The sequence below is a fragment of the Zea mays genome, chromosome 4, assembly GCF_902167145.1.
Source record: "Zea mays cultivar B73 chromosome 4, Zm-B73-REFERENCE-NAM-5.0, whole genome shotgun sequence".
Classification (NCBI taxonomy): domain Eukaryota; kingdom Viridiplantae; phylum Streptophyta; class Magnoliopsida; order Poales; family Poaceae; genus Zea; species Zea mays.
The window spans coordinates 40,066,123-40,079,188 of record NC_050099.1 but is presented as its reverse complement, the minus strand read 5'-3'; the positions used below and the strand labels follow the sequence as shown (position 1 = coordinate 40,079,188).

The 13,066-nt window shown below is 50.7% G+C and overlaps 2 protein-coding genes across 5 annotated transcripts; one reads left to right on the top strand and one right to left on the bottom strand.

Moving 5' to 3' along the window:
• The first annotated feature begins 3,689 nt into the window (after positions 1 to 3,689).
• LOC100272652 (uncharacterized) lies at positions 3,690 to 6,131 on the top strand. The gene is made up of 3 exons (NM_001147110.1): positions 3,690 to 4,007; positions 4,195 to 4,472; positions 4,884 to 6,131. The coding sequence occupies exons 1-3, from the start codon at positions 3,836 to 3,838 to the stop codon at positions 5,571 to 5,573; spliced, it is 1,140 nt and encodes a 379-aa protein (NP_001140582.1). The 5' UTR covers positions 3,690 to 3,835; the 3' UTR covers positions 5,574 to 6,131.
• Positions 6,132 to 7,606: 1,475 nt separating this feature from the next.
• Positions 7,607 to 12,858, bottom strand: LOC100501201 (Polyadenylate-binding protein-interacting protein 10). 4 transcript variants are annotated; one of them, XM_020551725.3, is made up of 10 exons: positions 12,066 to 12,858; positions 11,812 to 11,949; positions 9,329 to 9,373; positions 9,157 to 9,229; positions 8,955 to 9,067; positions 8,785 to 8,844; positions 8,617 to 8,713; positions 8,483 to 8,551; positions 8,116 to 8,177; positions 7,607 to 8,024 (listed from the first exon to the last, which is right to left on the bottom strand). In XM_020551725.3, exons 1-9 carry the CDS (start codon positions 12,423 to 12,425, stop codon positions 8,146 to 8,148), a joined length of 987 nt encoding a protein of 328 aa, XP_020407314.1. In that variant the 5' UTR covers positions 12,426 to 12,858; the 3' UTR covers positions 7,607 to 8,024; positions 8,116 to 8,145. The 4 variants fall into 4 exon arrangements, with proteins under 4 accessions (XP_020407314.1, XP_008677704.1, XP_008677706.1 ...); NM_001195986.1 differs by having other exon boundaries at positions 7,641 to 8,024; positions 8,666 to 8,713; positions 12,066 to 12,810; XM_008679482.4 differs by lacking the exon at positions 8,483 to 8,551 and having other exon boundaries at positions 8,666 to 8,713.
• Between the last annotated feature and the right edge of the window lie 208 nt (positions 12,859 to 13,066).

Here is a 13,066-nt window from a genome sequence, read left to right as displayed (position 1 = left end):
CAGGGATCAGTCCACACGAGTGACTCGATCACGCTTCACCCGAGCCTAGCCTCGGCCAAGGGCAGCCGACCTCGAGAGACTTCCGTCTCGCCCGAGGCCCCCCTTTTTACGGCGGACACATCATCGGCTCGCCCGAGGCCTTGGCTTCGCTCAGAAGCGACCCTGACTAAATCGCCACACCGACTGACTGAGTTGCAGGAGCATTTAACGCAAAGGGTGAGTCAGACAGTCAGGCCTTGCCAAAGGCGCCACGGCGAACTCCGCTCCGCCCGACCCCAGGGCTCGGACTCGGGCTAAGACCCGGAAGACGGCGAACTCCGCTCCGCCCGACCCCAGGGCTCGGACTCGGGCTAAGACCCGGAAGACGGCGAACTCTGCTCCGCCCGACCCCAGGGCTCGGACTCGGGCTAAGACCCGGAAGACGGCGAACTCCGCTCCGCCCGACCCCAGGGCTCGGACTCGGGCTAAGACCCGGAAGACGGCGAACTCCGCTCCGCTCGACCCCAGGGCTCGGACTCGGGCTAAGACCCGGAAGACGGCGAACTCCGCTCCGCCCGACCCCAGGGCTCGGACTCGGGCTAAGACCCGGAAGACGGCGAACTCCGCTCCGCCCGACCCCAGGGCTCGGACTCGGGCTAAGACCCGGAAGACGACGAAACTCCGCCTCGCCCGACCCCAGGGCTCGGACTCCGCCCTGGCCTCGGCCAAACGACCTCCGCCTCGCCCGACCCCATGGCTCGGACTCGGCCTCGGCAACAGAAGACAGACTCAACCTCGGCTTCGGAGGAGCCCCCACGTCACCCCGCCTAGGGCACAGACCCGCCACGTCAACAGGAGGCGCCATCATTATCCTACCCCGAATCGACTCGGGTCACGGAGAACAAGACCAGCGTCCCATCCGGCCAGCTCCGCCAGATGGGCAATGATGGCGCTCCACAAGCTCTGTGACGACGGCGGCCCCCAGCTCTCTTACGGAAGCAGGGCGACGTCAGCAAGGACTCGACCGCTCCAACAGCTGTCCCTCCGCCAGGCTCCGTCGCACCTCCGACAGCCACGACATCACGCCAGCAAGGTGCCAAGACCTCTCCGGCTGCCACATTGGCATGTACCTAGGGCGCTAGCTATCTCTCCGCTAGACACGTAGCACTCTGCTACACCCCCCATTGTACACCTGGATCCTCTCCTTACGACTATAAAAGGGAGGACCAGGGCCTTCTTAGAGAAGGTTGGTCGCGCGGGACCGAGGACGGGACAGGCGCTCTCTTGGGGCCGCTCGCTTCCCTCACCCGCGTGGACGCTTGTAACCCCCCTACTGCAAGCGCACCCGACCTGGGCGCGGGACGAACACGAAGGCCGCGGGACTTCCACCTCTCTCACGCTCGACTCCGGCCACCTCGCCTCTCCCCCCTTCGCGCTCGCCCACGCGCTCGACCTATCTGGGCTGGGGCACGCAGCACACTCACTCGTCGGCTTTGGGACCCCCCTGTCTCGAAACGCCGACATATATATATATATATATATATATATATATATATATATATATATATATATATATATATATATATATATATATATATATATATATATATATATATATATACACACACACACGAGTACTGCCCGGCCGGCCGTGTCTCTCTCCGTCTCGATCGCTACCTAGTCTTGTTCATGTTTTCTCGGACACACATGACCAGGGCCGTTCCTGACTTTTGAGGGGCCCGGGACAAGATTATAAACATAGGCCCCAACACCATAAAAACTATTTTTTACTATTATATATACTCCCTCCGTTTCGTTTTAGTTGTCGTTGGATAGTACAAAATTGAACTATCCAGTGACAACTAAAAAGAAACGGAGGGAGTATCAACTAATTATACTTGATGTACCACAAAAAGACTTGAGCAGTAAAAAATATAAGTAAGATTATTACCTTAAATATATTTTAGAGATCAATTTAAAAATGTTTTCTAACATTTCTAGATGCAAAATCATCAATGATGGCTTCAATATTGACATCATCTAATAATTTCTTCTCAATACATAAAGTTGCTAGCCCGTCTAACCTTTCTTGAGACATTGCAGACCTTAAATAATTCTTCAATAACTTAAGCTTTGAGAAGCTCCTTTCAGCTGATGCCACCGTTATTGGTATAGTAAATAATATCCGATAAGCAACAAATATATTGTGATAGCAATCCATTCTCATAACAAACTCAAAAATATATTGGTATAGTAAATAATATCTGTTTCTATCATATATTCTTATTGGACTTTGTGTGCGGTGGGGCCCCTGGAAGATGGGGGCCCAGGTCGGCCGCCCCTCCCGTCCTACCTCAGGCACGGCCCTGCACATGACGCGACGACACGTACGACACGATGCATGCATGGCAATGGGTACGGTACTATATATGATGACTCAGTATTGCGTATCATGCTATACATTGCCATTTTTTCTTGGCTTAGGCTATATATAAGTTCATCACAAGTTGAACCCACGAGTGGAGTAATGCAATGCATCCACACACGTATGCTCGCCCTTGTTGCCGCCCTCCGTGGTGCGAGCGTACGTATGCGAGTTTTGAGTGGAATGTGAGGTCAAGAGGCCAGCTGGCGAGCGAGACGGTGCGGACAACCAATCATATAGTATATGCATGCATGTTCATGTACCGATATAATCACTCTACATATATTCATACCTATATATGTCGTGTCGACAATATAGTGCACATGCATGGGAGTGGAGGAGGAAGGTAGGAAAGAACGAAACCCTTTTGTTTTAGAGGTGTCAATGGGACCCGATACCCGTTAATCTATATAGAATTCATTTTATTAGGGTTAGGGTTAGGGTATATATAGAAAGATTTTAATAAAGATTTGGGTGAAATTCTTCCCCACAATGGATGGGTATGTGAGTATGGGAATGGAAAATTCATCAGTAAAATTAGGTGTGCAACCCAAAAGTCAATAAGCCCAACATCTAACTCTGCCTCTTCCAATAACCCCTTTAAGCACCTATCTAAACTTTGTTTTTGCTTGTTCTGAATGGCTAAACAATGTTTTTTCTTATTAAATGTCAGATTTATTCGTGATATATTATTGTTGGTTGTATTATGGTTGTTAATGTCATATAAAATATAACTTGATCATGTATTTCTTGTTGAGGATGTGGATTTATTGGGACCTGATACCCGAATGAGGATAGGTATGGACAATTCTTATATCCATGATGAGTATATATATGGGGATGGATATAACTTCATATAGATGGGTACGGGGTGTCCCAAGAATTACCCGTTGATACCTCTACCTTGGCATGTCCTCTCCCTTTCTCTCTCTTAATTCTACCGCTATCACTGCTCGTACCAGCAAGGATGCATGCATGCAGCCACCTTTCCTCTTTCTGTCTCTGTCAGGAGTGGGTGGCAAAACCAACCCTGCCGCTCGCAGCTCTGGGCTAGCTGCTGCAGTGCATGCACTGGCTGACGACCGCTGGAAATGAAATGATGGCAATATGATTCATAGATGGATCCATGGACAAGCCCGATCCGTCTGCTGCCAAAATGCCTATTGGGTAGCAAAAAATACCCCCCCCCCCCCCCCAACCCCCACCATGACGTACTATATATAAGCGCGCGCCTTTCCTCCCCTGCCAGTCTGCCACCAGCAATTCCCTTCTCATTCCTCATCATCGTCTTCCTCCTCTGGCCTTCCCATCTTCTTCCTCTCGTCCTCGATCGATCATCCTGCTAACTAGCTAGAGGTCTGGCACTAGCTGCTAACTAGAAAAAAGGAAGAAAGCAAGCAAGCTAAGAAGGAATTGAAGATCGTATCATCAATGAGCATCTCGGTGAACGGGCAGTCGTGCGTGCCGCCGGGGTTCCGGTTCCACCCCACGGAGGAGGAGCTGCTCAACTACTACCTCCGCAAGAAGGTGGCCTCCCAGCAGATCGACCTCGATGTCATCCGCGACGTCGACCTCAACAAGCTCGAGCCATGGGACATCCAAGGTACGGTATACTTACCACCATATACCTTCCATCTCCGAGGTCCGAGCAAAGCATCAGCTCGTGATCATAGGATCGGATCGGAGCTGGTGACCTGATGGTCATGTCACACGAGCATGAACGTGAGCTGATCATCGTACGTCCATGGCGCTGATCATCGGGGTTAGTTATCGATTCTGCGTGCATGCAGAGAGATGCAAGATCGGGTCGGGTCCCCAGAACGACTGGTACTTCTTCAGCCACAAGGACAAGAAGTACCCGACGGGGACGCGCACCAACCGCGCTACGGCCGCCGGCTTCTGGAAGGCCACCGGCCGCGACAAGGCCATCTACAGCGCCGTCAGGCGCATGGGCATGCGCAAGACGCTCGTCTTCTACCGGGGCCGCGCGCCGCACGGCCACAAGTCCGACTGGATCATGCACGAGTATCGCCTGGACGACCCTGACGCCGCCGCCGTCGCCGCCACGGTAAGCATGCCTGCACTGCATGCATGCATCCTCCGGCTCGATCAGATCAGATCTTCCATCCCCAGTTCCCCTGGTAGTGGTAGATAATATAATTGTCTGTGTCGTTACTAATCTCTGCAACAATTCACGTACGCCACCATTAATAAACAATTATATGTGTGTGGATGGAACCATGGATCGGAGGCGGTGGTGCAATCATACGAGTACGTACGGCTGCCCGCCTTGATTTGATCCAGCTCCAGACGTGAGATGAAGAAAAACCCTCTTGTTTGATTGATTGATCGATGAGGAGAGCAGTAGGAGGGACGGAGGCAGTACTAATTATTGAACTTTGCCATGTGCTAGCTTCATGTGCCTTAAAAAGGTAGCAACAAATACAATTAACACCGCTGGCGATGTCGTGTTGGACAGGTAGCCGCTGCTGCCGCGTCGTCCGACGGCGGGCAGGAGGACGGCTGGGTGGTGTGCAGGGTGTTCCAGAAGAAGCACCACCACAAAGAGTCGTCAGGCAGATGCCGCAGCAAGCGCGGCAGTAAAACCGAACACGGGCACGGCGAGGCCAAGACGGCGGCGCACCAACGCCACGGCTGCGGCCTGCAGTACTCCTCCAACGACGACACGCTGGACCATATGCTGGGCAGGCGGTCCTGCAAACAGGAGCACGAGCTGCTGCCGCTGCCGCCGCCGGCGGCTGCGCGGGCGGCGTCCAGGTACATCCGGCCCATCGAGACCGTGCTGGGCGGGCACGGGTTCATGAAGCTGCCCCCGCTCGAGAGCCCGGCGGCGGCGGAGGCGCTGACGACGCCGCACGCCGTCTCTGCAGGCGACGCCACCGCCGCCGGGGCCCTCGACGGCCTCCACCGCGCCGGGAACGGGATCACGGACTGGGTCATGATGGACCGGATGGTGGCGTTGCACCTCAACGGGCAGGCACCCGCCGCGGACCAGCTCGGCAGCTGCTTCGACGCCAGCGCGGACGGCGGCGGCCTCGCCTGCTTCTACTCCGCTGCCGCCAACAGGCTGCTCGGCGGCGGCGACGACGACCTGTGGAGCTTCACGCGATCGTCGTCGACGGAGCGGCTGGGCCATGTGTCGCTTTAGACAGACGCCCGGCCGTTCGTCGTCGATCGCCTTACTTATGTACGTACGTACGTCGTAGGGAATTAGGGATCGGGAAAGCACTGCCGCATGTGTGTGTGTGGCTCAGTGGCTGGCCACACAACCTATCTCCGCCGTCCATCTCGCTTGCGGGTCCCACACACAAAGCTCCGGTGAACTTGGGTCAGATTGATTGAACCATATATATCCTCGATGACAATCGGTTCTTCAACTTCATTAACAAACAACCCTAGTTTATTTTAAAACTAAAACACGATAAATAAAAAAGAACGGAGAGAGAGTACTATATATATATAGAACCAGTAATGCGATATGCTTGTTTGACATCCTCGGACCATAGGGACCATAGGAGTAGGAGCAAGTTTCTTCTTTCTTTCTAGGCACATAAAAACTTGCTTAGGAGGTGACAATCGGTCTTTCTTTTTTTATGGGCCGATCCACTGAATCGGGCCTTTTATTGCTTGATTTGCTTGTTGATAAGGGCATGTTTGTTTGTGATTGCAATATATCTAGATCATATAATCTAACGTATTTTGAACCAACACTTTCTCACCTACACAAACCGGTTTGGGCCGGGTTTTATTTTTATTTTGCATGGAGCATGCGAAATTGCCCTATTTTCCTTTCAAATTCGGCTCTTTTCCTTCGCTTCCACGTGATTTTTTGGGTGGTGGCCCCCTTTTGGCTGACAACGGCATCCATCCGTGTACCTTGGACTACACCGTACTCGGCAGTAATAATATTAATATATGCTGGATCGATGGTCGACGAGCGGACGACGGTGGGCCGGTGGCAGCACCGATGGATGGATCGATGGTCGTCGTCCGATCGCCTGGCGTGCCGAAAAGTCGCCAGGCTTTATGAAACAGGTCGCATCCGTATCTCCATTCCACACGCGCCCGGCCGGCCGTCGACCGTCGTGGAACAGTATGCACCTATTCATGTCGCTGACAGCGACGCCGACGAGCTGCGGCCATGGACGGATGGACAACGTTTCAACTCGTATGCATGACATGCCATGATGTACGCGCGCGGCGGCCGTACGTAAGTAGTATATATACAGTTCATTTGATTTCCATCACGAATTACAGACAGCAGCTCTGCACTCGCGCGCGCACGCACAGCAGGTAGGTTCTCACGAACTACTCCGGCGCCGGCGACCACGCCCAGCGGCCGGCGGCGCACCCGTCGAGGATGAGGCGGGCGGCGACGTCGCCTGCTGCGTCCCTGCGGACGGCGGCGGCGGTCAGCGCGCGGAACTCGCTGGCCCGCATGCGCACGGTGACCCGCTGACCGGCCGGCGGCACCTCGGGCGGCGTCCAGGGGTGCACCGCCGCCGTGCGCTGCCCCCGCCTCGTCAAGGTCGCCTGCGCCTTCCTCGTCATCCAGCGGCACCAGTCGCAGGACTTGGATGCGCAGCTCCCCATGGACACAATTAACGTAGCAGCTGCTGGTGGTGGTGATCGGTCTTGTACGTGACATGGATCTGTGTTTGTGTATATATATATATATACATAGCGTCGCATGTCCGCATGTGGATGAAGATTTGTGCGTTGTTGCTGGTCGGAAATCGTTGATCGGCACCGCCAGTCACGGAAGCAGCAAGCAGAAGCGTGCATGAGGCTGTTGGACAAGCGTCAAGAGATAGGTCATGCATGTGCAGAGACGAGAGCTGATGCTTGCAAGGAAGAATCGACACACATATCTAGGGCCAGGCCCAGGAGAAGTCAAAGCAATTCAGAGAAGCAGGATTGCTGCATGCTGTTTCTGTGGCATGTGGGTGTGCAATGCAATGGCTTCTTATTGGCTTTGGCTTGGAAGAGGAGCAAGCTGTTGTGTGCAAGCAATGCCAATGGCTTACTGGCTTTGTGGGGGATGGCTGGCTGGCTGCATGGCGACACGAGAACATGGCAGCCGGGAGCGTGGTAGACTGGTAGGGCTGGGCGACGACGCAAGAACATCGAACTACCAGCCGCCACACATAGGAAGAACAGAACAGCATGCACCACAAAAGATTAAGGAAATATAGCATCGAAGCAAGCAAAAGGTAGTCTCCGATCACCAAGTTTTAGCTTGTGTTCTTGTTTGTTGAGTAGCAACCAGACGCAGCCAATCAACTGAACACAGGTTAAAAAAGCATCAAGGTAAAAAAAAAAACCCCCACGCGCTTCCTTCTTCATTCTTCCTTCTTAGTAAGAAGCTCTCCTCTATGTGCAAGGTAAAAAAAAGAACAGCCTCGACCAACGGTGAATCAAGGAGAGAGAAAAAAAGGCCGAGCCCACAACTTAAAAACAAAAGACCCTTTTCATACATGTCTATCTCTATTACTTATATATGAGCAGTGGCATCGTCAGCACCTCATGTATGTATACCTAGTACGACATCAGGTGGCGAGGGACGCGGGGACGCACGGGCGTCTTGGACGGGCTCACCCTGAAAACACACGAGAACGACTCTGTTGTCCAACCGCCCAGAAGAGCTCCTTACTCAATGCAAAGCGTAAGAAGATCAGTCAGAGTTTTACCTTATTGGCAAGGATCCCAGTACCACACCGCTACAGTTGAGAGCAGCAGTAGCACTTTCTGCCTGGAAAAAAAAATTTGAGGCCCAGTCTTAAAACAGCTCGCAGAATAATCATGCATTTGAACGGCAGACCAAACAACTTGGAGGCACCGACCAACCAAATTCTATTCACTCCAGCCACTAACAGCTCTTCTTACAGGTAAAGCTTTATTTGAGAGAACAAATATCCCTAGCGTTCTAGTATTTGGAGGCGATGTGTGTCCTCGCCCATCAAACGATGCTAAAAGCCAGGCAACTTTTGCGCAAAAAATACTTCCCTAAAAAAAAGAAGCTGCGCAAATTTGAAGGCGAAGGTATGCTTAGCTGACCATCACGAATTCCACAAAAGCGATGCGGGTAGAATGATGGTAGTCGCCAAGCAACCTCAGCCGAAAGACCTGTTAGCAGCCATTGCGATGAGCCAACGATATATTGTGCTGGTTGAATTGCCATTTCTGCAAACCTTTAGCTGTACAGAAGGGAGATTGTGTTTGGAGTAAAGAACGACCAACCTCACCACATATGGACTCAAAGAATAATTTTAGATCTGCTTGAGTGACCTGCGTGTATTAAAACAGAACCATGACAGAATGAATACATAGTGGTAGTAGCATGAGTGTAGGTACCAAACCTTCTTGTCAATGTTTGTGCAGTAGATAGTCCTTGCACACATTTCACGTTCATCGTCAGACTGCAGAGCACAGAAAAACAACCAGCTTTCTTAGAGACCATATCAGATAGAGCATGAACATTGAGCCATGAACTTAAGACAAGCATGTCGGTTCCGGAAGGTTTGCATACCCTGGGTAGGAATGTTTCGTTGACTGGTGCAATGGCAGTTTTTGACGGCAGAACCTTGACAGGATAATATCCAAGCACGGTTCCTGACAGATTCAGAGCAGCTCTTGCACCCTCTGGGACATCGATGTTTTTCACCCGATAAACAGTAGATCCATTACATAGAGTAAGCAAACTGAAACATGGTGGGATATGGATATATTACCCTCATCAGTGAACTCTATGAAAGCAAACCTAAGGACTGAATTTGGGTCCCCACACATGCGACAGTCCACAACCTTCAGAGAGCATATACAAGATTATGCACCGTTGGATCAAAATCAAATGGGGAACTAAATACATGTAAGAGGGTTTACAACTGTCCCATAAATTTGTACCTGTCCGCAATTTATAAATAGTGCTGCGAGGTTTTCTTCAGTAACCTGAACAACAGAAGAGAAATTAGTACCAGAACTACATATGATTGTTAGTTAGCAACTCAAACATTATGTGACACTACAATATTGAATAAATAGCGCACTACAGAAGCTACCATATAGAATAACAGTTAAATAAAAATTGCCCTAATACATTACCCCCAACGTTCAACTCCGATTGGCAAAAAGGTAACACTATCATGTATGACAGAAAAGAAAGGGGCACAGCCTTACAAAGGTATGGCAACAACTACATGTTTTAAGAAAGGTTGGCTATTCACAATTACTTTGTATTTTACAAAAAAAAGCAGTATAACTAACTACATCAACAAACGCTATCTTAGTAGCCATAGAAGTGTGCCAAACTTAAATATGCGCATTGCAAAATGATTGTGTTTTGCATCTCCAACGACGACAAAGGCCTTCTGTCCCAAACTCCCAATCCAAGGTAGGGTCAGCCTCTTCATTTTCCATATATTAATGAAGAGCAGGGCATATGCCTGTTAACGCTTTACACGAGGAGCAATATGGAGGTGGAAGACTAAAGACAAGATACGGTCTTGATCATCTAAGTAGCGGTCCGAAACTCCCAATCCAAGACAGGATACGCCCCTTTGACCTAACGGCAACAAATATCAATATACTATTAGGCCTTAACAATGACTTTAGAACAACAAGAATTTGCATCAGCTACAAGCTAAAGCGCAAGCAAACATAAGAACATGCCGTAGACAGTACTGTTTCTATACGTCGCGAAGCAACAAGGGATGGTCAAACACAAGGCATGCCATGTTAGTACCAAAGGATTCTCTTCAGCATAATCACAACCAAATACAGCTTAATTATGACAATGAAGGAGACATTCACTTATACTAACCTGCACTGTATACATTTTTCAGAATTAATTTAATACTGAAATGGTGACCATGCTTCAGCAAAATTTTTGCATATGTATTGTGGAGTACATAATAACTGACAACTGTTCTGATAATGCAAACCCATTACACATTAAATACATTGTATGAACAACCAGCCCATAAATGTTAGTGAGGTATAAAATTACTATGATCTATTGCATTTGCTGCACTATAATGCCAAAGGGCAAGTAAGTTTATTTGTTCCTATAGAAACTACCATACATATGACCAAACTGCATTCTGCATGATAGAAGTGTGTTGTTCTACAAAATACATGTATCAAAGACTAAGACACTGCATCTACTTGTAGAAACTACCACACATATGACCAGATTGCATTCTGCAAGATAGAAGTGTTGCTGTTCTAGAAAGTACATGCACTAAAGACCACGACACTGCATCTACTTGCAACAGCAATACTCATACACAGCTAAGTATATAGGCATTCCTTTCCAACACGCAAATAGCAAATGTTCACTCAAAGCTTATCACTATAGGCAATGATGCCAACTACAAGTAGTCAAACAGATATAAAGTGTACAAAGACAAGCAGGAGTGTCAACAACTCAACATGAATGGCATACTTGTAAAGTCAAGGTCTGCCATAGCATCATGAAAGGAATGAAGACAGATGAGCTCAGAGTTTGACAGGAATCAACCAAACATGGTCCCCTAGGTATTTCACAAAATAGAATTTGTTCCTTGCAATCAAGAATATATACAGTTCTGAGAAAAATTAAGGAATTACGAAAGCAGAGGCACCTAGTATTTCTAGTATTAGCAATCTCTACAGCAGAGCATGGTCTAGCTACTTATTGTCCTTTCCTGGTGACACTACACAAAAGGAACCTCAAAACAGAGCACCCTTGCTATATAGGTGATCAGACATCTTAGGTAAAACCAGCAACATGATATTATAGATCCTAATCGGACATGAGATGTTATGCACAAAACACATGACCAAAAGGAGAGATGCCACACTGCCGCAGATAGAAGCACGAGGAAGGTGAAATCAAGAAAGTTGAACCGAGAGGAACAATACTAAAAGCTCGTTGCAGCATAACCAAGCACATAAAAGGCAAAACAGAACAGAGCATACAGCTTTCCAGATTCCACACGGAACAAATAAGCGAGCAGCAGCAAGATAAACTAGCAGAAAGTGGTATCTACCAAAGCAGCAGCCAAAAAAGATGGTTCATTCTCGGGGCGGCAAGGCCCATGCCTCTACTGCGTAGTGGCCGTATGCTACTTCCCAACCTGCTCCCCGTGCCATATCGCTCATGACAAAACACTATCCGATCTCGTGATCTCACCCTTTTTGCCCGAGAGGGCGCACGGACAGAACCCCAAAATCTAACCGAGTAAATCATCCCGGGTAGTGCGACGAGAAAGAAAATAACAAATTGGCATCAAAGATCGATCGATCCATCGATATCGGTGGGTAGGCCTGCTAGCGGAAGAAGGGAAAATTCCCCACCGGCGCGACTTGACACGACACGGGGTGAGGGGGAGGAAATGGATCGGGACCTGGTGATCGATGTCGGAGACGTAGACGGTGCGGCGGATGGCCTCGTCCCGCTGCGCCATGCTGGTGCGGCTGTTGGTCCGCCGCCTGCCGGGGTGGCCGTGGCCGTGGCCGCCGAACCCTCCGGCTCCGTCCTTCTTCTGCAGGCAGCAGCGAGAAGAGCGCATCACGACAATCGTCAGCAGGAGACATCGGAAATGGGAATCGATGCGAGCAGGGGGGAGGGGCAGGACCAAATCAAGGGGGACGTTCTTACCATGCCGCGTCCGGCGTGGGCGTCGGCGACCGCCGGGAAGCTGACGACGCCGCGGTGGCCCGGCGAGGCGACCGCGAAGCCGGCGTTGACCGGGTAGAAGCCGTAGGCGGCTGGGGAGAGCGGCGCGGGCGTGAGGGCCCCGTGCCCGGCCCCGGCGCCGGAGATGGGGGAGGCGAGGGAGGGAGGGACGAACTCCTCGGCCATGGGGTTGAGCTTGGAGAGGAGGTCCTCCAGATCCCGCATTTCGCGCTCCCCGGCGTCGGCGGCGGCGCCCGGCGCCTCCTCCTCGCGCGGTGGCGCGGTGTGGTCGGCAGCGGCAGCGGCAGCCGCAGCGGCAGCGGCAGTCTCGACGATGGCCATCGGAGTCTGTCGGGGAGCGGCCGGGGAGGAGGATAGCGGAGGTGAGGGGGAGGGTTCTGTGGTGGGGGTCGCAGGCGACGAGGCGGAGGCCGGCGCGATTATATGTAGAAGCAGGCAGACAGGCAGCGGAGGTGGATCGGCGCAGGGGTGGTTCGCAGGCAAGCCAGTGGGTGGGTGGGTGGTGGGTCGACTCGTCGCGGAGATGATGCCTAGCTAGACGCTCATCGGCGGGTCGGTGGCGCTGGCGCGCCTGCGACAGCAGCAGCAGGCGACGGCCAGCAAGGGGAGGGGGAGGACGGCAAGGGAGGGGGAGGATGTGCGCCTGCGCCTCTTTCGTCCTCGGTCAGACAGGCTCCCCTTTGCCTTTTTTTTTTCGGTACGCTGGTGTAGTGGTGTGATTAGAGATGCAATGCGTAAATACACACTGATTATTACTGCCTCATATATATATATATATATATATATATATATATATATATATATATATATATATATATATATATATATATATATATATATATATATATATATATATATATATATATATATATATAGGGTCACCTATATACACTGATGGATATGGATTTACCTCTATACCCATACTTATATGAATATGGGTCACCTATCGGGTCATCCGTACC